The sequence below is a fragment of the Desmodus rotundus genome, chromosome 6, assembly GCF_022682495.2.
Source record: "Desmodus rotundus isolate HL8 chromosome 6, HLdesRot8A.1, whole genome shotgun sequence".
Taxonomy (NCBI): domain Eukaryota; kingdom Metazoa; phylum Chordata; class Mammalia; order Chiroptera; family Phyllostomidae; genus Desmodus; species Desmodus rotundus.
In genome coordinates this window covers 104921164-104945689 of record NC_071392.1, presented here as the reverse complement: position 1 = coordinate 104945689, position 24526 = coordinate 104921164, and the positions used below count along the sequence as shown (strand labels likewise).

The following is a 24526-nucleotide window of genomic DNA, read 5'->3' as shown; positions in this document are numbered from 1 at the left end:
ACACCTGGCCTTGAGTTCGGTTATGGAGCTAAAGCCCTTTGGAGGAAACATATGCTGCTTGCCCTTGAGGAAGGACAGCTGCTGTACTGCTGCTACACGCACGTAATGTGAGTATTTCCCACCTTCTCCAAGAGGACCCGTGGCCACGGACCGGGGCAACTGGGTGCTAAAGAAAGGTAAATACTCCAATCTCAGGGACACTTGGATGTACCCTTGGAGCTGATTCCAATTTCGTGTGTCCAAGAGGACACAGTAGGTCCACCGATCATGTGAAAAATGGTGTTTTGACCTCTTCCCATGTCACTGGAGTTCTGTGGGGTCCCAGAGCTGTCCTCTCTCTCCAGTTTCTGAGCGAGAGTTTGGAAAGATCCCCAGGTGGCTCCCCGATTCATGGAGGCCATTATAATATAAAAGGCCAATAGAATCCAGTTGAGCAACTGTTCCAGAACAGAAAACGGAGCACCGGTACCACGTCTTTGGAGAGGCTGCAGAGACCAGCACCTCCACCGGAGACCCTGCAGAGCCACGGCTGCCGTGAAAGCACCATTAGCTTCCCTGTTTGGCTGGTGCCAGAACGATCGGATGGGTCTTGAGAGGAGGTTATTCTAATCAAAGGGCAATTCCTGTTGTAGCCGCTGTACTAGCTGTGCGCTTTTCTTACAGTGCCTGGAGCTAAGAGGCATCTACTGGTCTCATTGTCTATTCCAAGAAACAGACCACTGGAGGAAGCATTTTGCTGGAGAGAAGAAGAGTTTTCCTTTACTGTCCACTCAGGGAAACCTCAGCGCTCTTCCTGCTCTGTATCAGGAAGACTCTGATTCCCGGACGCACCACAGGACAGCAGACTGGTCTTCTACACTGATGAAATCACACGATCATTTCCTCACGTCGGGAACACTTATAAAACTGTGTGCACCACGGTGTGCTGGGCAGCCAAGAGCTGGAATGGAGTGGAAGTCTCCTGTCTTTGCCTGTTAACTTCTCTCCCCTTTGTTTTGGTGATGTCACATGGCCTTTTCTTTGGATGACGACCTTCCTTCCATCCCACGTGATCTGTTGTAGATGTTAATCCAGGGGCCCTGCCCCCATCCCCACCAAGGGACAGGATGTGACACAAGCTGGGCAAACCAACCCGTCTCCTGGGATCCGGACCGTGAGCAGAATGACCCAGGGAAGGAAGGTGATCGGAGGAGGGTCCTTTGGACGGCAGTGTCCTACACCGAGGGTTCCTGGGTCCCACAGTGTGGCCCATAGAGCTCTCCTCATCCCCTTATCTCCCAGGGCCCAGACAGTTGGCTTTGCCTTTGCCTGCATGAACCTCGACACTCTTCTGCAGTGGGCCGACTGGTGGTCCCCAAGATACGTCCACATCCTAATCTCTGGAACCCGTGTACGTTTCCTTATTTGGGAAAAAGGTCTTTGGGCAGATGTGGTTAAGGATCTCGAGATGAGATCATCTTGGCTCATCCAAGTGGGACTTAAATACCATCACAGGTCTCCTTGTGAGAGAGGGGGGCATCGGGAGATGGGACGCAGAGGATACGGTGCTGGGATGGCAGAGGCTGCGTTAGGAGTGATGCAGCCACAAGCCAAGCCACGCCGGCAGCCACCAGAAGCTAGAAGAGGCGAGGGGAGAATTCTCCCCAAGAGCCTCCAGAGACAGTGTGCCCCAGACACACCCTGATTTTGGATTTCTGGCCTCCACAATGGTGAGAGAATAATTCTGTTGTTTTAAGCTATCAAACTGGTGGTCATTTGTTATGGCAGCCACAGGAAACTAATACACCTTCCAATAAATCCATTTTTTCTTTAAGGTTTCTGTTGCGTGTGGCCAAAGACCCCTAGCTGTAACTGTTGTCACCTCAGTGACTGAGGCTAATGAATTACCATTTCTGACCACGTCACTCCCAGCTGGATTCCTGTCATGTGCAGCCTGAGCCAAATCTAAGATTGCAGAGAAAGGGGACCGTGAGTCACTCCACGTGTCACCCCACCCTCCCCAGTCACCCAGAAAACACGTCGGGCAGCCAGCTGCGTACAGATGGAAACAGGTCCCCAGGGACCCATCCCCAGCCTCTTTATTTGCATGACAGTTTTCACTGACACACGGGCAAGGGAGGGAGTTGCTGCTTTTCTTCCAGGAGGACCACACACAACCTCGGGATAGGCTCGGCCCAGATGATTCTCCCCTGAGCTTCCCCCACGCCAGCGTTAGGGGCTTGCCCGTGGGGTCAGGAAGCCTGGAAGCTTACTGGCTCCTTGGTATGTCCAGCGAGACCACAAGGGTGGTGCATGCAGCCCTCCTGGTCTCGGTGCCCCCGCCCCGGTCAGATCTGGGCTTGGACGTTAGAAGGTGAGTGTGCGGGAGGGCTAGGGTGTGTGTGTGGACCTTCAAGAGCGGCACCTGGGCTTAGCTCCAGGCTCTGCTCCGATCTGGAGGGTGGAGTCCTTCTACGTCTGGAGGCCTACGTACATCTACGTACATCTGGAGGCCTACGTGCCAGGCCCCGTGCATGACAGGCGGCCTTCGCAAGTGCTGTTCGCTCTGCTTGGAACGCACTGCTTTCCCAGAGCCGCCAATCACTGTTGATGAAATGATGGCGGGTTAAACCGGCCCTTGCTCAGGAGTCTTCTCTGAACTTCTCGGTCAATGGTCCCTGCTACATCACACACCCTTGCACTTCTTGTATTTAGTAGAGCTTACTGTTGCATATTTATGTGCTTAGTGGATTAAAACCTGCCCCTGCGCCCGTGGCCCCCCCCCCCCCCCCCGCAGTCTGTAAGCTTCAAGACACGGATATATATTTTGCTTGGCATTCCATCTCTTGAATCCAGTAAGATGTCAATAAATCACAGGCCAGGTGGGTAAAGTAAACCTCAGCGGCAGGGCTAACACAGGAGCGACTGTGTGTGGGGTGGGTGGGGGGCTGGGGGGGCGCCGGGAGCGCGGTGGGGAACCGGAGAGTGCACGCCTCACCCAAAGGCATTCGCATTTTTAAATAAACTGAAAATACTGGTCGGCTCAATAAAACCTGTCTGCAGGCCACACGTGAAGGCCCAGCTTATGACTTTGCCAGTGGCTATTTGTTGAATGAATGAGTGAAGAATCTACAAGGAAATCATTGTAAAAGCCTCAAAAGAGCAAGGAGGAAGAGGGGGGCAGAACTGAAAGGACCTCCTTTTCAGTCGGGTCTACATCCTCTTGTGGGCAAGGCCCCCCCCCTGGCTCCTTCTCCCCTCTCCCCACAGTGCGCAGCACACAGAAGCTGTACGAATTGCTTGGCCCACTCAGCACGTGCTAACTGCCTACCCCGCACCAAGTCTGGGTTCAGCCGGACACTGTCCGTCTGGAAGCTCAGTGGTGTGGGGCAGACAGAGCCACGGCCAGGCAATGAGAGTGTAGTGATGGATGTTCTGGTGACAGCGTGAAAGGGCTACGGGAACCCTTTGCCTCCCAACTTTTTCTTCAAGTAGAGAGGATTCAGCAGGCAAGTATATGAGATACGCCCCAGCAAGGGTGAGGGACAGGAGCCTCAAGCATTTGCCTGGGTGGTAACTGAAGGTACAGCTGGAGGTCTGCAGGATGGGCAGAAGGGAACTGCCACGGTTGGGGTGGGGGTGGGGGGGATAGGTGTCCACACCTGGCAGATCCTTGCCACCAACACTTCTGAGCCAAGCTGGCTTAGAATCAGTGCCTCCCCTGTCCCATTGGGCTTCCATCTCCCTCGGCGCCCAGACGGTGACCATCTGACAGGTGGGCTGAAACCTGGATGTGGGGCAGGGACTTGCCCACCTCACACGTCAAGTTCTAGCATAGCTGGGTCTGGGCTTCAGGCTTCGGGCCAGCCCGGGGAGGAAGCTTCAGCTAGTGCTGCGCAAATCTTGCACATCAGCCAAGGAGGCGGCTCCCTCTTCCCCCCAGCCCTCATCTTAGAGAGCTGACTCCTGTGGAAGCTCCTGGAAAGGACCGCAGCTGAGGTCCAGGGCTCCTACATCTTGAGTCCTGTCTGGTCCCTTCCCTAGCTCCGACAGAGGGCTCTAACTCTGGGGATCAGCTCTGGGGATCCATGAACCCACTAAAATTCCATGCAAACTGCACGAGGGCAGAAGACAGAGGGTGGAAGAAACATTGTTTCAGCAAAAAAGCATGGATTCCAAACTTGACTCTACTACTAGTTGTGTAACATTTGGGCAATTCGTCGCACCTCCCTGAGCCTCGGTTTCCTCATCTGTTAAATGGAGAAAATTCTCGTCCTCCAATATAGGGCCAAATGTGACCTGGCTAATACATAGCAGGTGTTCAGGAATAGTTAGCACCCTTCTGACTTTCTCCCTGTGGCTCCTGCTGCTTCCCGGGTGGCTTGGAGGTTTGTTTATAAAGGTTTCTGGGTCGCTCTCCAGGCTCACAGAATCTAGGGTGACACCATCCTGCCCTGAGCCTTTGGGGGAAGGGACCCAGCCTCTGGGGTGTCACCTCTCAGGCCAGGGTGAGTGATCCTGAGCGGGCATGCTACCACGAAGAACTTCAGCAGGGGATGACTCTCTACTCTGTTGTAGCTGGCTGCAGAGGTGTGGGAAGGGGATGTGAAGCCCTGGTTTTAATAAATCTGAGAGTTTGGAGGCCCACTGGGGACCTGGGCCTCCAGGTCTGTAGACCTTCCCTCCTGGGAGGTCTCGCGGGAGGTCTCGTGGGATGTCTCCAGAGACCCCTCTGACACCCCATCAATGCTGCTGAGCAAGTCTTCAAACTCCTGGTGGCCGCTGTTGCGCACGGCAGCTTCCAGAGCCTTCTGGCGCCGGTAGAAGTGAGAGAACTTGTTGAAGATGATGGTGATGGGGAGCGCTACCACCAGGATGCCCCCCAGGATGCAGCCCGAGGCTGCCAGCTTGCCAGCCACCGTCACCGGCACCACGTCCCCGTAGCCCACAGTGGTCATGCTCACTGTGCCCCACCACCAGCAGGCGGGGATGGTGTCAAAGCCCGAGTCCTCCTCCTTCTCGGCGGTGTAGGCCACGCCGGAGAACACTGACACCCCCACGGCCAGATACAGCAGTAAGATGCCCACCTCGCGGTAGCTGTGCTGGAAGAGAATGGAGGAAGATGAGTCAGAGCTGGCTTTGGGCATGTGGGGAAACTGAGGCCCACAGAGTAGAAGGGACAGGTCCGAAGTCATAGGGCAAAGGAGAGGTGGTGCCAGGACCCAGCTCCCCTGACTCCAAACTAAGGTATTTCAACTACAAGAAGCAGCCAGACTCCCTGGGACTGAACACAGGCCTGATTTCCAGGGTCCAAGGTGCCTGCTAAGTCACATTCGCTTCTTCTAATGTGGGTGGCCAGTGGCACCAGCCAGTTAATGAAAAGCTCGTGATTTTTTGCACTGTTGCAGAATGAGGAGAGCCACAGTTTATACTCCACAATGCAAACCCTTGGTTTCGTGTTCTTTTGACTGGTTCATCACATTTCTGATGAGGACAAAAATATTTTCTGCCTCCCAAGGAAGCTGGGAGGATATGCATGTTCCCTAGACCACTCACCGAATGCACTTGCTGCTGGGTGTGTGTATTTGCTCTGCCCCTGAGGCCAAGCCCTAGGGCGGCAGTGTTCTCAAACAGGACAATTCTGTCCCCTCCCCCCGCCCCGGGCAAGGGGGCATCTGGCAGTATCAGCTGGGAGAGGTGGGCTACCAGCCATCTAGTGGGTCACAGGCCAAGGATGCTTCGCAGCATCCTACAACACACAGGCCAACCCCCACAACAAAGTGTGATCTGGCCCCAAATGTTAACAGAGGCTGAGAACTCCTCTTCGAGAGCTGAGACTCCCAAACTGTAATCTGCAGAGGAATCCTGTAGAGACCTTGTTTAAAAGGCAGAACTCAATTGAGGAGCTCTGGCATAGGGCCAGGGATTCTGCAATTCTAGCAAGCTTCCAGCTACGGAGAAAGCTGCTAGTGGTCGGGGGCTTCACTTTGAGTAGCACAGCTCTCACCTGGAGTCTTACACCTGGGCCCCAGAAACCTCCATCAATACTCTTCTCCCTCCTTGTAGAAAGAGCTGGCAGCGCTGGGCCCTGCACGGTGGAGGCAAGGCCGAGTTCCGAGACGGAGGGATCATCCCTGGAGAGGCGCTGAGTTCGAGATGTTTGGCCAGTGGAATTCTCTGTACCTGCCCAATGCCCCAGCATCTGCCTGGGTCACCCTGCCTGTACCCGGCGTCCTGGCTGCCCTGCCGTAAGGGCACACACAAGATTTTACGTGGCTTACGGGTGGAAGAACTCTATCAGCACCTTCTAGGGATCCCCAGCACAGTTGCACGGGGCTTTAGGAGAAAGACCATGAGGTGCCGAAGTCAGGCACAGCTAGGTCCTTCTCCAGGCTCTGCCCCTGACTCACGGAGGAACCTCTGACAAGTCCTGTCACCTCTTGGAGCCTCAGTTTCCACGTCTGCAAAGTCACAATAACAATATTTGCCTCTGCTTAAACCCCATTTCCCTTGGGATAAAGTCCAAAATCTGGGCCAAGAGTTCATGGCCCTTCCATACCCTGTCCCACCCACCTCTTCAACCTCATCGACTGGCACCCCTTCGTCCATGCCCCCTCCCATCATTCATCCTGTTCCCTCTTCCCGCCTTTGTCCAAAATGTTCACATGCCCTCCGCCCCACAGCAGGCTAATTTCACCCACTGGAGAGTGAGCTCCCCAGGGCAGTGATTCACCCCCAGTGCGGGGCCTGGCTCAAGGAGAGCGCTCAGTAAATTGCAACCAGACTTTAAAAAGCCAACCTCGGGTTCTTCATCTACAGAAACGGAATAAATAACAGCATCTTCCTGAGGAAGTTATCCTGACGATGAAATCGATAATGGCTGTGGAAATGGCACAGAATTAGCACGCGGTAAGTATTAGCTCCGGGGCTATTACTAGACCTGACCTATTACGTGTGCCCTATGATATCGGTGCCCCTGATAACGTCAGAAGAAAGGCTTAGTGGGGAAGCCACGGAGCGTCGTGCTTTGCAAATATAATACATATTTTGGTGAAATGTATTATTTGATATTTGACAGATACATTAAAGATGACCTTTGTCTTTTTCTTTTTTCCTTATTTTTTTGAAAAGGAAGGCCAGCAAAGCTCTGCCTCAGTGTTCTCCCCTGGGACATAGAGATGACCGGAAGCTCTCCCTTACTGGGCTGTTGGGAAGGGCACACTGGACGTAAAACGGACACCTGTTACCTAGCCCTGTGTCTGGTACAAAGGATGTCGTTTCAGTTTCACTGTGCGCCTGGACGCAGCAGGCTTTTAGGTTCACCTGCAAACCTGCCTCCCCCTTGAGCCCCAGCCCGGCCTCGGAAGCCCTACCTTGAGCGTGGCGCCCAGAGAGCGCAGCCCCGTGGAGTGGCGCGCCAACTTGAGCACTCGGAAGATGCGCATGAGGCGGAACACCTGCACCACCTTGCCCAGGTCGCCGAGGTCCTCGCCGCCCGCACCTCCCTGGTGGCCGAGCGCAGCACCAGCCACCAGCGTGAGATAGAACGGCAGCACAGACACAATGTCGATGAGGTTAAGCGGGTGGCAGAAGAAGTTACGCGTGCTGGGCGCCAGCAGGAGGCGCGACGACACCTCGAAGCTGAACCAGGCGATGCAGAAGTACTCGAGGCGCCTCAGTACCGGGTCGTCGCGAACCTCTTCTGGGTTTCGACCCGCGGCCACCGCAGCTACGGCGGCTGCCGCCTCGCGGGCCTGATACTCCGGCAGGCTGTGGATGCACATGGCGGCGATAGAGGCTAGCACCACGCCGATGGAGACGCAGCTGAATAGCTTGCTGGGCAGCGAGTAGCCGGGATTCTCCATGGTGAGCCAGAGACGGCGGCGCAGGCGGCCGCAACGCGCCGCGCCATAGCGCGCCAGCTCGCGCTGCACGTCGGAGATCTCGCCGGGGCTCGGGTCCACGCTGCTCGGCGCGTCGCTATCCTCGTCCCAGGCGCGCGGCCGCGCCACACGCCGCTCCAGGTAGCGCGCGCGGCAGCACGTGGCCAGCGCGCTCTCTCCCAAGCCCCAGTACTCGGCCTCTTGGCCGAAGGCGAAGACGCACAGCTCGTCGAGCACGTGCAGGTGGCCGGTACGGTAAAAGTGCAGCAGTCCCAGGAAAAAGCCCGGGTGCCGGTCGAAGTAGAACTCCCGCGCCGCCGCGTCGTAGTCATCGCACAAGCGCCGCGCCTGCTCCTCCGACGCCGCGGCCTGCAGGCGGCCCAACCGCGTGCCCGGGAAGCGCGCCAGGGCGCGCGCGCTCAGCCGCCGTCGCACGCCGCCCACGTTCACGCGCAGAGCCTCGTCGCTTCGCCGCCAGGGGACCCTGGCACCGCGCCCTGGGGACTCGCTCACCATGGTTGCCGCGCGCCCGCCTAAGGACACGGGAGGAGCCCGCTGAGGGGGGTCCCAGGACCTCCCTTCCGAAAAGATCACCAAATCCCCTGCCCCATGCACCAGGCAGGGGTGTGAGACGCTCAGTGTGAGCACCTGGTGTGCAGCAGGCGCGCAGGAAGTGTCAGGTGCCCCTAGGACTGACGAGCCAGCTTTGGATTTGACCAGCCCTCCCTCCCCGGCGGGGCTTTGGTTAGATCACTGAGCTTTCCCACCCTCGTTTCATTGGCAGAAACAAACGCAGGGCTCTAGCGCTCTGCCTTGCAGGACCATGAAGGCGGTTGAACGGCAGGAAGTTCTGGCGCCTGACTGGGGGTGGGGGGGTGGGGGAGAGGCGCTCATCTGGGACGTGCCCCTTTCCCAGACAAACCTGGATTTTTGAACCCCAGAGGTCTACTGTGGGGTCTTGGACACGAGCACTCTGAACCTCGGTTTCCTCCTCAGCGAAATGGGGGTAGTGAATGCCGACCACCCAGGGCCCTGCTGTTCTCAAAGAGTGTTCCCTGCGCCAGCAGCGCCAGCGTCACCGGGAAATCACCTGGAAATTTGTCAAAATGCAAATTCTCAGCCTGCTCTAGACTCGCTGAATCAGAATCTCTGGGGCTGGGGACCAGCAGCTGTCTATTAACAAGCTCCGAGGGTGATTCTGACTCACAGTCGAGTGTGACAGCCATTGGCTTACACTATTTAAAGCATCTGTCGGTTTGAACTTTGGCTTTCTTGGGTGACCGGAGGCAAGTCACGTCACCTCCCTAAGCTTCTGTCAAGTGGAGATAAAAATACCCACCTCCCACTGTGAGGAAAAAGGTTAGATGAACTACTGTCTTTATCGGGCCTGGCACTCAGAAGCGGTTTAGTAAATCGTCCACCTGTTTCCCTGTCTCCTGGGGTCAGGCAAGCCTTTGTTTATCTCTGCCGTAGGTGCACCTGACGTCTTGAGGAAGATGCTTTTCTCCACTTTAGTTTCTTGCACGATGCAGACTACAGCACCTGCCCCCGAGGGAGGCTGGAAGCTCACGGTAGGTTGAGAGAGTGCTCAGCCTTCCTGGATGCTAAGGCGATCTTAGACCCTGCCACTGCCTCCGTCTCTAAGCTCTGCTGGGACTGAGGGCCAGTGACTCACCTCCTTACCTCCGTAATGTCATCCGCACTGTGGGTTCAGTAATGCCTGCTTCCCAGGGTGGACAGGGATTGAGTGCGCATCAGGCAGCTGGCCCAGTGCCTGGCCAGGAGCGGGCGGGGTGTTCTTCACTTACCCTGAGCTTGGAGTTAAGGGAATCGGGGTTTTGTCCTTAGTTCTGTTCCTTGTGTGCCCGAAAGCCAGGCTCCTCCTGCTCTGGACTTTAGCTCTCTTATCTATAGAATGGGGATAATAGCACTTCAGTTGAAGGGTTATTGTGAGTATGTGTGCAAGACCCCTGCTACACTGTCTGTGCTGGATGAATGTTAATCCCTGGCACGTCTCTCTGGTCAGAGCTGGCTTCCAGTTCTGAGTCTGCCTCTTACTGCTGACCTTGAGCAGACCCTTCTCTGAGCTTCAGTTCCCCCATCTGTAAAGTGGGGGACGCAGGCCTTTCCCTGAACGCCATGAGGATTGCACCAGGCAGCGTGTTAATCAGCAGCCCCGGCACAGAAACTGCGCACAATAAGGCCGTGGGCACTGCAGCTGCGTCCCACCCCTCCGCCTGGACTTGGCGTCAGAAAACGAAGTCTCTAACCCAGATCCATCCCCATGAGCTGCCCCTCTGTGGGCACATCCCTTTCTCTTTCTGGAACTCACCTTCCTGCCCTATGAAATAGGACGATTATTCAACAAACCTTCCCCGACAAGAATCTGAATACCAGTAAGAAAGATTAAGTGGTGTGCTCAAAATTACCCAGCTAGTCCATGGCACAGGTAACGCGGGAAACTAGGTTTTGTGATTCTCAAAACTCTTTCTACAGTCATTTCGATCACCTGCTGTGTGGTCGCTTCTTCTCTGGGCTCCTTGCGCTCTTCACTGGTTTGAATCCCTACCCCAGCCCCGCCGCCGGGGAAATTTTCTAATCCCATTTGACAGGTGAACGAACAGGGCCAGCCCAAAGTGCGGCCATCCCACACTGCTCCCCCCTTGAGGGTCTCAAGGAGGGGGCGCGACCAGGCGGAAGCAGGCAGCCCCGCCTCAGAGTCGCGCAGCCCCCGCCCCTTCCCCGGACCACGCCCCTCCCTGAGGGTGGCCCCTTACCTGTGGCCCAGCGCGTCTGTCCCCGCAGGCTGGGGAGCCACCGGCCGCCCGGGGATGCTCTGTGCCCCGGCGGCCCTGCCGAGCACCAAGCCTCGCTGCTGCGGAGGCCCTGCTGCCTCCTCCTTCTCAGTCTTCCTCTGTCCCCCGCGGCTGAGGCCGCATCGATCGCTGCCGGCGGAGGGAGGGAGACCGCGGGCGGCCGGAGGCGGTGGTTTCTATTCCTGACTCGGTTGGGGTGTGTGAGGGTGTCTCGGGACTGGGTCCTGCAGCCAGGACATCCTCTCCGGTCAGGGACCAGGGGGAGGAGGGATCAGTTAGGGGAATATGCCCCCGAAGAGGTATTTCAACCGGAGCTTCTCTGACAAAGGAGCAACAGTAATAGTAGCTTCCCAAATCGGTCTGTGTCAGTCACTCTGATTCAGGTGACTTGTCTAAGTTATCACTGACACAAACCTGATAGGGACAGGGGCGTATGATCCCCCTTTTACAAATGAGGCCCAGTCACCTGCTCAGGGCACTTAGCTAGGAGGTGAGGCAGGAACTCACACCCTTTAAGGCTGCCCCTGGGGATCTGCAGTGGGGAGAAAGTGGCCTCACCCTGATGTGAGCTGCAGGCCCTCCCGAGCCTGCTCTGGACCTGGCTCTTCCCTGCTGGCTGTGAAGCCTGGAACAGAGCTCCCTGCACAGGGAAGTGCTCAGTCACTCTAAATGTTGCTGATTGTATCAATATCTAATGGGGCATATAGGATGGTTTAATCCTGGCTAGTGCACCTCTTAGCTGGGAGTCTCCACAAGTCGCTTATTTCAAAGCCCCTGTTTCTTCATTGTCAAGTGGGAATTACGGGGCCCACCGTTCTCAGGGTTACAGGATGGATGAATGAAATGCTGGTTAAAAGTGTGGGGATTTACTACAGAATAGTAATCATCACCTGAATTAGACAAGCTCTTACTGCAGTCAGTTTATAACAAATAATCCCCAAATCTCACTGGCTTCCTGTCTCGAACATTCATTTCCCTCCTTCAAGTTTGAGGACTGAGACATCTCAACCTGTCCCCCTTGCCTCCCCCCCCCCCCAGTGTCTTTCATCCTGAGCCCAGTGGCTTCCGGACAAGCTCTTCCCAGGGCAGAGGGTGGAAGCTGCAGGCAGGAAGGCTGGTGCCTTTCCCTGAAACTGTCACACCGTCATTGCGCCCACATTCTGTTCGCCAACACAAGTCCAGAGCCAAACCCCGCCCTCATCACGGGGCCTGGCGTGTGTACGCTCGCCCAGCGTGTACGTAAGGGTGGGGAGGCAAGGAATGCACGTGCACGAGCAACACAATGTGCCCTGTTACCTGTGTTAAGCACCTGAGTTTACAGATGGGGAAACTGAGGCCGGGGAAGAGGATGAGAACCCCATGCTCACAGCATCAGTGGCTCTCACGTTGCTCTTCCCGTCTCCCAGGCCTCCCCGTGTGTCCCTGTAACCAGCATATGCTGCTTTAGAGTCAACAGCTGAGGCACTGGAATCCCACAAACGGGACTGTGGCCGTGAGAAAGTAACATTCTTTCCATCTTCCTACAGCGCAGACGGGAGGGCGGGGTGGTGACCCCCCTGTGACTGCAGTGCATCATCAGGGGAGCAAGGAAAGAAGACCCAGGATTCCCAACTCTGCCCCGCAGTTGACCATCCAGCCCCAGGTTCCATCAGCGTCCACGAGCAGACCCGGCATAAAAAGCAGGGAGGAGTCCGCCCGCCCCGACTCTCTCCCCCAAGCAAGGCCGGAGCAAAAGGGACAGCCAGGAATCCAACTCTCTGGGTCCAGGAATGTCCCTTGGGATGGCTGGCATCCCCTCGTTGACATCCCCCCCTCTTTACGGGGCCCTGGCTACAGACGGAACCCCTCAAGAAATGGGGGTGAATGAGGTATTATCCAATGGTGGACTCAGACCCTCCCCAAAGTAATTAATGGCAGCTCAACTGCTCCAGCAAAATTTCCCCAGATGTGGAGCAATCTGAAATGACCTCAGGATGTGCGTGGATGCAGCGCTATACAACCCCGACTCTGGGAGAGGAAGAGTCACAGAGACGGTCTCGGGTTAGAGACCTGTGTCCTGCAGCGCTTTAACCCTTGCTGACCTTCACTGCTTGCAACAGAGAGCAGGCTTCAGGCTCGCAGTCCTGGTAGGTGGCAGTGTCTAGCTAGAATTTAATAACGTTATTTAATATGGTTGAATCAGACATGACTTTAATGGAACTTCACTGTTTTCATTGCATTTGCTTTTGCAATTACATCCTATGTGTGGCCAGTGCTCCTGCATCTCCTGCTTACAGCAGTGACATCAAGGTTTTCTTTTGAAACATTTATATACAAAAGTGAGTCCGAGTAAGGGGGGCGTGTTAGATAAACAGGGGCAGAGGCAGTGCGAGACAGCACGACGCGCTCTTGCAGGCGAGGTGAAGTCACGAAAGGGCTGTGTGAACAGGCATGTTGAGGAAGCTGCTGAAACGTACACTCAGGCGGTCGGGCTTCCCGAGGTGGGGGTCGGCCCCCACAGACAGGGGCCCCCCTGAATCGGGCATTTTAGGTGGGAGAAACACACGTACAAAGAGATGTGAAGGTGGGTGTTCGGAAGGAGGAGGAGTTCGGGTGGCGGTGGGATCGCAGGGTCCTGTGAAGTCTGGCCATGGACTGGGATTCCCAGGAGGAAAATCCAGGGCTGGGCGGGCGACAGGGGAAGTCACCACAGGTCAGTGTTTATCAGAAGGTTGGGACCACTGCTGGCAGAAGTGGTGCTGCCTGGGTGGCAGCTCCCAGGGCCCCTGTCATCACCTCTTCCTGCTGGGGACCCCATCCTGAGGTTCAGAGCCACGGGGCCTGAACCAGAATTAGCCTGAGGACAGAGAAGGAAAGGGTTAACCACCTCCCATAATAGGGCTCTGACTCCTGGTCTTGATCCCCCACCCAGACCCCCTCGGCCCAGCCCTGGTGGCCGCTAAGGCAGGACTCCCGGCTAAGGCAGGACTTTCCCGAGGGCAGATGGGAGTTCAGAGCAGATTAGGCCTGTGGTCCAGGAGACATGGCAAGTTCAGCAAGGGAACCGAGGATTTCCAGTTCCTCCGTCATCCTAACAGTGCCCCTCACACCCCTGGACCACTTCCCCAGTAATGGTCGGCTCCTGGGGACGTACCCTGTTAGGTGTGCCTGGTCTGCCCCTGGCTGTCCCTCTGGGATGGTATCTTAGAGCAGGGCTGAGAGAGGGAACGCACCCTCCCCGGCACACAGAGCCCTACCTTTGACAGGGTTCCGGCAGTCCCGGCCGCAAGCGCTGAGGCAGCACCGCTTGTGGCCCCTGCAGTCAGAGTCCCGGTGGCACAGGTGCTGGATGGGGCTGAGGCACTTCAGTCTGTCCTCCGGGCAGGTGCCCTGCTTTACTGCAACACAGAGGCCAGGGTGAGTCCTGCCTGAGCCTCCGCCCTGGGGCTTGGGGCTTGGGTGGTCGGTCAGCCAGGTGAGAGGGACACTTACCTGCGACCATACGGACACACTGGCGGAAGCAACTTCTGTGGCAGCACTTCATCATTGAGGGGCACTGGCTGTCCCCCAGGCACTGGTCAGGCACCGATAGGAGACAGGGCCCATCGTCCGGTGGACATCCCCCAAGTCTCTCTGTAAGAGAGCCCCCCAAATATTGCAGCTGTAATCACCAGCTCTGAATTCTCCCTATAGTTCTTGCCTGTCCTTGGGCAAGTTATTATTTGTAATTTGAGATGAACCTTTGTTTTTATTTATTTACTTTTTATTTAGTGCTTTTATTGAGGTGTAAGCTACATATGACATTATGTTAATTAGGGGTGTACAACATAATGACTCAGCATTTGTTACATGTTGCAAAATGACCAGCACAGTAAGTCCAGTTAACACCCGCCCTCATACAGTGTGAAACATTTTTCTCTCCTGGGAGGAAAACCTTTAAGATCTACTCTCTTAGCAACCCGCAGGTGTGCGCTAGTGTTACAATGGCCGTGGTGCCGTGCATCAGCATCACAGCCTCGTGAGCCTCGTGACTTGTTCATTTTGTAACTGGAAGTTTGTGCTTTCTGACCCCCTCTGCCCCTCTGCTTCTGACCACCACCAGCCTGTTCCCTGTCTCTTTGGGCTTGGTGTTTTGAGGTTTTGTTTGTTTTGTTTGATCTTTAGATTCCACGTGCACGTGAGGTCACACGGTGTTCGTCTTTCTCTGTCTGACTTATGCCACTGAGCTCCATCCACATCGCAAATGACTGGCAAGTTTGGGTTTGTTTCTTACTCCAAGTCTCGGTTTTCTGTCTGTGAAATGGGAAGCTGGCCCCCCTCCTTCTGGGCAGGTTTAAGACTCAGATGACATAAAGGACAGGAAAAAACGAAGTTCAAAATCTCCACCTGCACCAGCAAGGCCATGCCTGGCCTGCCCCTGCCTGTCCCTCTGGTCTCATCCCCTTCACTCCTTGTGGCCCGCGCCCCACCCCAAGCCCCTTCTCTCTGCTTTGGCCTTGCCCTTAGCCTGGGGCTCCCTCCTATACCCCAGTCATCGGGTCTCAGCTGAAACACCACATCCCCAGCAGACCGTGCTTCTCTGGCCCCAGATGAACTAGGTCAGCCTGCCGCACCCCACACACTCCCGAAGGATCTGTCCTTCGGCGTTGGTGACTCTGCCTCTCTCACTTGGCCAGCAGCTATGACAACAGCCCCCCCCCCCGCCCCCCCGCCTGCTTTGCTCACTGTTAGGCTGCAGCACAGCCCTGGACATCAAACAGTAGGGGCTCAGCAACTGCTTGAAAGAAAGGGTTTTGAAGGGAGAGCCAGCACCGCAGGTGTGTCAGCGGTTGGCAGCCTGGGGCATCGTCACACAGCCACCGGCCATGGTGCACTGGGCTCGTCACTGCTGCAAGTGGCATTGTCTCAGGGATCAGTATTAACTTGGTCTTTCAGGCTGTCTTCTGAATGGCTCTAGAATGTTCTGTCCCGGAGCTTACCTAGCTAGTCTTCTTGTCAGGATTTGGGCCATTTCCAGATTTCAGGCAAAAGGCTCAAATCCGCATCTTCCTCCATTTAGAGGGAGGAATCAGGGCCTGAAAGGGGCAGTGGTTGCCCAGACGCACACGCATTGGAGTTCTCCTCTCCCACGGCAACGCCCCCTGTGCCCTGCCCTCCCCTCTGCTCTGGTTGCCATCGAGCCCAGGGACAGGACTGGCTCCTGGCCCTCACTTCAGTCTAGCATCTGAGAAAAGGGTCACCAGAGGCAGCTGGATCCAGTGCTGTGACTTTACCTTGTGTCTGCCTTCCCCCTCCAGCCCCTGACTGGGTGCTGGCTGCTCACATAGTAGGCTCCTTGCTCACATAGTAAGTGCTCAAAGTCAACTTGGGTTGTGTAATTGGGTGGCCTTAAAGTTTAAGGGTGTCCAACATGTGGCCCGTGGGCTACATGCAGCCCAATGCAAAATCACAAATTTATTTAAAACCTTTTTTTTGCTCCTTAGTTTATACATTTAATGTGTGGCCCAAGACAACCCTTCCAGTGTGGCCCAGAGATGCCGAAAGGTTGGAGGCCCCTGGGACTGGATTGCTGCCCCCTGCTCGAGAAAGAGCAGCTTAGCCTGTGAGGGAGCCCACTACCCTGATGAGCCCCTACTTCCTAGGAGGGGACGGGAGGGGCCTTGGGAGAGAGACTCTCTGAGGTCCGCCCTGGCCAGAGGGGCTCAGGCCTCAAGGAGCTCAGGCCAGATGGAGCTGCCTGAAGTCAAAGTAGGAGCTCCCTGTGGGCGGGGGGTGGAGTGGAGTGGGTCAGCTCCCGGCGCCAGGGAGAGCTTCTGAGGGGAGGGCCAGGACGTAAGCCTTGAGGAAAGACAGACAGGAAGGGAGGAGGAGAACCGGCATGTCCAGTGGGCAGAACTGTGGCAGCAGCAGTGTGGAGGTGGGAATAAGGGCCTGGAGGGACAGTGCAGGGACCATGTGGGAAGGTCTGGTGGGCTACACTCAAGGCTTCCTCTACCTTTCCTAACCCCCCTCCCAATCCAGGCCCCGCCCACAGACGTGCCCACAGAGACACGGCCACGGACACACACGGACAGCCATACGATCCGTGTACGTCTTGTGGGTAGGCTGACTCACGGGAGGAGAGTCCCACCCCGTCAGTCCCAGTGAACTGTACACATCCATGCACAGACGCAGGTACACATACATGTCAAATACGCAAACACACGTAGATGTACACACACACTCAGCTCTGGGCTTAGCCATATGCAGCGCTGATGTTCGACCTTTTCGATTTACAAAAATAGCGATTTCCTGTGGTTTGACCTATCACAGGCGTGCGTGTATCTCATACATAGTTACATGTAAGTATAAGCACCGCCATGCATGTACACCTGAACAAATATACAGGCATGCTGCCATGTATACATGCTTACACACGCACAAGCAGGTTGCCATTGTCCATGTGGAAAATAGTAGTTGTAAGTAATAACAAGAAAAAACTGTTTCACATACTCACAACTGTAAACCTGCTTTTGCCCACCCCGTACACACTCAGGAGTCACACGCACATCAGACACACGCAGTCATGTGCGTGTAAGCATGCAGCATGTGTGTGGGTGTGGGCGGAGACACGAACACACCGTCATGTGCACGACCACATGCGCAGAGCTGCACAGACACGGGTCTCTTCACGACACAACGTGACCGTTGAAAACACCCATTAGACACTTTCCAGCAGGGACCACGCCGCCTCTTACTGTCAGAGACGCCCAGGCGAACTCGAGGGGTGCGTCTTACACACCGAGGTGCCTGTGCTTGCACAGGAAATAAACGGAGACGTCCCTTCCCTCCCTCCGCTGCTGCCCTCCCCGGTCGGGACTTCTGCAGAGCCAGGCATCGGCCTCATGGAAGACCAGGAAGGACGGGGATGCGAGGAGTTGGGGGAGAGCACCGTGTATTACTGTTCAAGACACCATCTACTCGTACAGTGAGACCTCACTGTACAGGGTGTAGGTCTGGGAGGCGGGTATTCCTGATTCCAAAGACCTGCCCCCAACGGCCACCTTTGACACTGACTCAGAGGCAGTGTTTGGCCTTGGGCAAGTGGTTTCCCACTGAGCCTCGGTTTCCTCATCTGCAAAGTGGGGATAAAAATAGTCGTGACCTCATAGCCTTGCAGTGAGGAGGAATGTGGTGGCATGAGTCACAGCCAGCGTGGGGTCCGGCCTTGGAACTTGCCAACGCCCTTCCCTCTGTAGCCTGGGGGTTCCGAGCACTCGCCTCCCCAAACCACCTCCTCCCCGGGGCTAGGCTGGAGGGGGCGCAGAGGATGCCGGGAACTGCTCCCCGGGGCCCTGTGGAGGAGGGGACTTGTCCTGTGCCTGTCCTCTTCCCCAAGGAAGGGCTAGGGAGACTCAGGTGTATGTAGGTCAGAGGGTTCCAGCCCAGAAGGGCACGGAAGTGAGGCCTCGCCCAGGGGAGGCACCTGTCTAACTACCCGGGCAGGCCAGGCCTCTCGTACCTGATGCCAGGTCAGCCCCAGCCTTCTGCGGGGAGGTGAGGAGAAGAGAAGATGGCTACAATGTCCTCCCAGCAGATCCCGGACCCCAGAAACCAGACCCCTGCTCAATCCTGGAGTCACTTCCACAGACTGGGCTGGGGGCCAGAGAAGGCCTGAGACAGACAGCAACAAGATGGGCCAGGACCAGACTAGGCACGGCCTTGCTGGCCTCAGAGGATGACAGATCCAGACCTCTGTGGGGACAACCAGAGCAGAAGCAGCACAGACAGCCTTGTCCCCACAATGCACAGAGGCACAAAGATCCACATGTACAATACAGAGATGGGCCTGAGTGCACCCAGAACCCCACACTCAGCTGTGAAGACAGGCCCGGACGAGCGCTGAGACACTGGCCAGAAGGCGTTTGCAGACATAGACATGGGCAGGCTGACGGGCACAAAGAAGCACAAACGAAACGCAAGCACTGAGAAGCAGACATCCACGGGACACACACAGACATGCACTGAGTTCCCTGCCTCTCCCAAACCCTCACGCTCCCCAGAGGGATAGGAACCACCCGGTACCTGGAGCAGAGGAACCGACCCACACTCACCTCTATTCCTTCTGCCTGAGGCAGCAGGCAGCTGGCTCCCCAGGAGGACCACCAGGAGGAGGAGGCTCTGGAGCCTCATGTTTCTTCTTCAGCACCTAATAAGGTCAGGGCCCAGGGGCCCCAAATTAATACCTGCAGCCCCAAGGAGGCTAGAGCAGCTGCATAAGAGAAGGAAGGAGAAGGGGTGGATGGAGTGGCAGGTGTCTGCCTCATCCTGGCCCCACCCCCTGCCCAAGAGCCTCAAAACATGGGTGCTTGTGCAAGAATTGATGATGGGGGTGGGCAGGGCCTGGGAGTTGGGGGCTAGGTCCAGTCCTGCCTGTATTGCTGAATTGGTCTGTAATCTTGGGCCAGTCTTATCCCTCACTGGGCCTCAGTTTTTCTCATCTGTATAATGGGTGAAGGCTGTTCAGTCAAATACTCCCTTTCCTGGCTCTCTATGATCTTGAAGCCCTAGCAGTGGCTTAGGCAGGGGAAGAAGTCAGCTTCGGATGGCAAGGACATGCAGAGCTCTGGGTGCCTAGGAAGCATTAGGGTTAGGGCCCGAGCTCCGGGCGGGAGGAGGCTGGCCAAGGATGGCACTGTGAGTAAGGCTGGCCCTGCCCTCTCCTCCTGGGCATCCACGGGAGGTAGAGGGACGGCATTCCCTGCCTTTGATGAGTTCACCTCCAGTGGCATCTGGTAGAACTGCCCTGTGCCTGGGTCTGGCTCAGCCATCAGAAGTGGGTGAAGCACAGTTTTGGGTTTGGCTTAGGTTGCTGGTTACAGCAGTTCTAGGTGGCTTCCGGGACCCCTTCCCTGGCACTAAGGGATCCTGAGCCAAAAACTCATCTCAGCCAAGGACCCCACCTTCGATTTCACCTCATTTGGTGGAAGAGAGGCAGCTGGGGCTCAGGGTTCCCAGGGGCCCTGAACAGAAACCCCACTGAACCATGGGACCTTTCCAGAACTGGAAGAGATCGAAACCACCCTCCCCACCCTGCTGTTGGAAAGATGAGGAAACTGTAGGCCAAACACACGCAGTTAATTTCCAACTAAGCTGGGACTTCTGTTACTGCCTCCCCGCAGTCCCCAGCCAGTCCCGGGCCTCCGCAGATCCTGAGAGAGAAGAGCATACTCCAGACCAGCACTGCCCTCGGCAAGTTCTGCCTGCGGTTGAAGCTCCAATGCTGACCCCTAAGATCCCAGGAAGCTGGGGCCTTCTAGTCCACGATCTGATGTTACTTCTGGAATTAATTCTACCATCCCCTGGGGGGCCCTATTTAGGAGAAGTATTTTATGAGGCTACTCCCCACCCCCGATTTCAAACTACATGTGTGTATTAAAGAAATGCTTTTCCAATTAAGATGATTTTCTAGACTTTTGGTGGGCGATGCTATGTCCTCCAACATCATCGATTCTAACAGTAACTTGGTATTTTGTAAGATGGATATGCCAAAACATACATAACCAGTTCCCTTTTGTGGCACATCTAGGTTTCCATTCTCTCACTCCCGTAAGTAAAGCTGTGACAACAACCTCTGTGTATACATTTTGAGTCACACGTCTGACTATTTCTTGGGGTCAATTTGTCAAAGTAGAAAAGTGAGGTCAGTCAAAAAGTCTTTTGACTCCAGTGTCAGATAATAATTCACTATATCATTCTCTTGTGATTTTTTTTTTAAAACACGTTAATTCTTTAATCCAGCTGAAATTTATTGGGGCCAAAGGTGTGAGGCAGGGCAATGCTTTTATTCTGCGGTTGGCCTAGTATCATTTAGTAAATCATCCCAACTTTGGCCATTGGTTGGGAAGCAGAACTTTATCAAAAGCTCAAGTCTTACACGTAATGAGCCGAGCCTGGGTTTTCTGTCCTCTTCCCATGACTCTCGGTTCTCCTGCCTGAACTGCTTTTGTGACTGTTGCGGCGTCACAATCCAGGTGAGTGATGGCGGTGCCCCGTTACCCTTCGTTGTTCTGCGTTTGCAATCCTCCGTGTCCCAAGTATTTCATCCTTCCCTACTGACCTTAACAATCATCGTTTGCTAAGTTCCAAATGTAAATCTATTGTTTTTTGTAAAAAATCCTCATAAAAATGTCCAACAGTACACAAAAGAACAGTCAGTGCTTTTATGAATCCGCCTCTGCCCCGCACCCAGATTCAGCAACGAACGTGTCCCCCCGCCTCACCGAGCTGTCACGGACAGACAGCATCGTGGAAGCTCAAGGTGTGCGGCAGGGTGGTCGCATACACGTGCGCATTGTGAAACGCTCAGCACGGGAGTTGGGTGACACTGCCCTCGCCCCACGCAGTTGCCGTTTGGTTGTGACAGGTACTCCATTCCAAACTTAATTTCCTCTTCTGAATATCGCAAGCCGCCAGGGAACAATCCCTCGCCCTGGAGGCCGTTTTCGAATGCTCTCAGGGGTGCACGTGGTTGATAACTGTAAGCGACAGAAGTAAGGGTGGAGGAAACTAGAAGGGGGGGAAATTGCCGTTTCCTTGTTGTCATTGGGGACGGGGACAACGAAGCTCTTCCCTGAGCGGCTTTCGAGAAGATAGCGCAGTATTGAGGGTCCTAGGCTCCACGCTGGACGTTAGCTCCCCGGGAACGGCTCGCCTTACAGCCGAGAGTCTGGATGATTAACACTTCACTCCACCTCCTCCTGGTATATTCCCACCCCTTCCTGGCTGAAGGGCTTTAAAGGAAATGCCTGCATCTTACACTTTACCCTGAAGTACCTCGACATGCATCCTGAAGAAATAAGGGCGTTTTCTCACATAATCGCCCTGTTGTTGTCATTCCTAACAAAATTAGCATTGATGTCTTAACATCACCTAACATGCTATCTCATTGTCTCAAAAACGTCGCAGTGCCGTTGGCCTGTTCGAGTCGGACCCCAAACAAGGCGCACACCTTGCGTTGGGTGCAATGTCTCATAGGTTTATTTTAACCTAGAACACGGCCTCCAACTCTGGCTTCCCTTCCTTCCCTTCCTCCTCCTCCTCCCTCATGCTATTTATTTGTGGAAGAAAGAAGATGAACTGTTCTCTAGAATGTTCCACGTTATGTCCCTGCGATTTCTTTCAACGTCCTTCTCTGCCCTTTGAATTTCCGTAGATGAGCGCTAGCTCTGGCGGCTCGAAGAGGTTCAAGTCCAGCTGTCTCGGCCTGCACACTTCACAGGTGCGCCTTCTTTTGCGTCACCTCAGGGGGAACACGGGTCTGTCCCACCCCCTTTTAGTGTGGGGAAGAGACAGATGGGTGTGTTTTAGGTGGGGTGGCCTGATGTCCCCCTTGTGAAGTTGGGCTTTTCTACTACAAACCGCCAATAAGCGGTGGGGTGAGGAGCAGGCACCCCGTACGTACTCGGGCGCAGTCGGACTTCCCACCTAGTGAGTTCTGGGGCCAAGATGACCATGGCCCGAGTCAATGATTCATTAGGGGACACGAACCCCACCAGGAGTTGATTGTAGTTATATTTAAGGTGAAAACTACGTTGGCCAAGATGGACGACTTTACCGTGTGGAAGTTTCCTGTTTCGGGAAGAACCTATCTTTTCAAAACATTTTTTCTCCTATAGAAACTAAAACTTGAAACTATTACAGGTAGAACCATCAGAGAGCTGACTCTTGTACCCACCTGCTCTCCCCCTTGTCCTAGCTGACCAAAGTTTTACTATTTCTGCAATCTGCTGTTCCCCTCTGGCTTTGGAGTTAGTTCTGCGATCAAATTGTTCCATGCTCAGCAGTGGCCATTTTGCTAATTCCTGCAAACATCTCTTTCTTTCTTTTGTTAAAAGGCGTCTTTACTTTTAAATGATTATCGATCAGTACACGCAGTAATAACATGTCAAAAGTTCTTGAACTCTATCATCTAGTAACTTTGATTAAGAGATACTGAAAGCAGCCCAGCCGAGTATATTCCTTGCTCTAACCCTTAGCCAGAGAGGGCTATGTTAAGGATGGCTGTGGCTTTACACAGGTTACAAGTAACTATTCACTACTTTTTCGTAGATAAAAAGACCCTGACCTTCAAGAAAGCTTTAGGGGAAAAATATTTTTTAAATCTCTTTCTTTAAAAATGGTGAGGATTTTTTACTTCATCTAAGAAAAAAAAGTCAGTATATATATCTTGAGCTAAAAAGCTAGGAAAACAATGTATACCCATTAAACTTCAAAGAAATATGAGGTAAAACGATGAAATCTTTCGATAAGCTCCAAGTTTGTACAAGGAAACGAGACTTGCTATTCTCCAAAAGCAAAAGGACCTGCTATGTAACAGACAGAAATAACCTAATGCCTCTTCGTAAGAATGTAACTCAAGCTTTGCGAAAGCTTCCTATTCTCGGGAAGCATCTGAAGTGCCAACCCATGGAACAGGTGCTTCTTTCTTCTGCTCCTGTCCACTGAGGCGGTGGTTTCCATCGATTCCTGGCCGGATGTCACAGACAACGGCCAAGAGGTTAGCCAGGACTTCATCCCTGTCTGGGGGGAAGTGGGTCTGGAGGATGGTCACCTTCTCCTGGGTGTCATTCACTTCGTTGTTGCAACTGCCACGGGGACCCCAGAGCCTCAGCTTCCTCGGCCTTGAACTCCTTCTCCCTCTGCAGGTGACACTGTGCAAGTTCAACCTGAGTCTCTTCGGCCAGCTTCAGCCTCAGGTTATTTTGCTTGCGGGCTTCCGACAGTTCCGTGGGGCTTCTTGATCTGCAGCACCTGCTGGGTGTCCTGCGACAGGCTGGCCACGGCGGTGGTGACTGCTTGTGCACATTTCTTGGTTGGAAAATCTTGTCCATGAACAGCGTAGTGCGGACTCCTTCATACCTTTGCTCTTTTCTGTACATAAATACAGGCATACATGGGAGTTTTGCGTTTCTACCGAAACGTTACCAAAACACAGCTATTACTCTCCAGCTTGTTTCTCTCTGCTGGTGAGGTTGCTGGTGAGGTTGCACGGGCACTTCCAGAAGTCCGTAAACAGAGCACTTGTGATGTTTGTTCTTTTTCTAAGATACTCATACATATAATAGGATCACATCAGACAATTGAGTTTTTAAATGAAGTAATATTTATCTACTTCTTTCTTTCTTTTCTTTTCTTTTTTTTTTTTTTGGCTTCTCCCTCCTTTTGTACCTCCTTCCCTTTGTCCCAGCAGCCCCTCGGGAAACTATGTCGTTGTTAAGACGTTCAGCCTTCTTAATTTAACTATAGCCTGTGCATGTGAAACAGCCATGCTAAACACGCACTCCCACTAACACGCGAGCCTCTGGTTTGAGGCCCTCTGTCCTGCTTCATTTGCATATTTGCCTATCACTGTTCTAATAGCACTTTATCTTAACTACTACCGCTTTAAAATAAACCTTGATAGCTGCTATATTAAAGTCCTATTAAATTGTCCTTATAGAAGAGTGTCTTGGCTATCTGGCCTTTTGCATTTTTTAGCGTGTATCTCAGAACCATGCTGCCAAACACTTTTTGGCTTACTTTTACAAAAACCTTTCTGGGGGGGTTCATTGGGATGGCATTGATCTGAAAGTCAGCTTGCAGGGAGCTGGCATCTCCGCCACACTGAATCTCCCATCCATTAGCATGTATACCTTTGTAACTGGGTGTGCTAAAAACGTCTCTTACCGAAGCCGTATACTTTTCTCCGTAGTGGTTCTGCGCGGAATTTATTAAATCTGTTTATAAGCTCCTCATGATTTTTATGTGAGCATACAAATCATTAACATTTTACATACTGACTTGTGTTGTTAATGTATGAAATATGATTTTCTTTGTACGCATCTGTCA

The 24526-nt window shown here is 54.1% G+C and overlaps 2 protein-coding genes across 2 annotated transcripts; both read right to left on the bottom strand.

Moving 5' to 3' along the window:
* Positions 1-4461: 4461 nt before the first annotated feature.
* On the bottom strand, positions 4462-8393 carry KCNS1 (potassium voltage-gated channel modifier subfamily S member 1). Its single transcript, XM_053926792.2, has 2 exons — positions 7353-8393; positions 4462-5081 (listed from the first exon to the last, which is right to left on the bottom strand). The coding sequence occupies exons 1-2, from the start codon at positions 8376-8378 to the stop codon at positions 4599-4601; spliced, it is 1509 nt and encodes a 502-aa protein (XP_053782767.1). The 5' UTR covers positions 8379-8393; the 3' UTR covers positions 4462-4598.
* A 4463-nt stretch (positions 8394-12856) lies between these two features.
* WFDC5 (WAP four-disulfide core domain 5) lies at positions 12857-19294 on the bottom strand. Its single transcript, XM_045194852.3, has 4 exons — positions 18751-19294; positions 14150-14290; positions 13915-14055; positions 12857-13514 (listed from the first exon to the last, which is right to left on the bottom strand). Exons 1-4 carry the CDS (start codon positions 18827-18829, stop codon positions 13510-13512), a joined length of 366 nt encoding a protein of 121 aa, XP_045050787.1. The 5' UTR covers positions 18830-19294; the 3' UTR covers positions 12857-13509.
* Positions 19295-24526: the final 5232 nt, after the last annotated feature.

Coding starts and splice junctions, on each gene's coding strand:
- KCNS1 (XM_053926792.2), bottom strand. CDS start 8,378: ATGGTGAGCGAGTCCCCAGGGCGCGGTGCCAGGGTCCCCTGGCGGCGA. Junction 5,082..7,352: donor CTCTGGGCGCCACGCTCAAG/GTAGGGCTTCCG, acceptor ATTCTCTTCCAG/CACAGCTACCGCGAGGTGGG.
- WFDC5 (XM_045194852.3), bottom strand. CDS start 18,829: ATGAGGCTCCAGAGCCTCCTCCTCCTGGTGGTCCTCCTGGGGAGCCAG. Junction 14,291..18,750: donor CTCAGGCAGAAGGAATAGAG/GTGAGTGTGGGT, acceptor GCTCTCTTACAG/AGAGACTTGGGGGATGTCCA. Junction 14,056..14,149: donor GTGTGTCCGTATGGTCGCAG/GTAAGTGTCCCT, acceptor TCTGTGTTGCAG/TAAAGCAGGGCACCTGCCCG.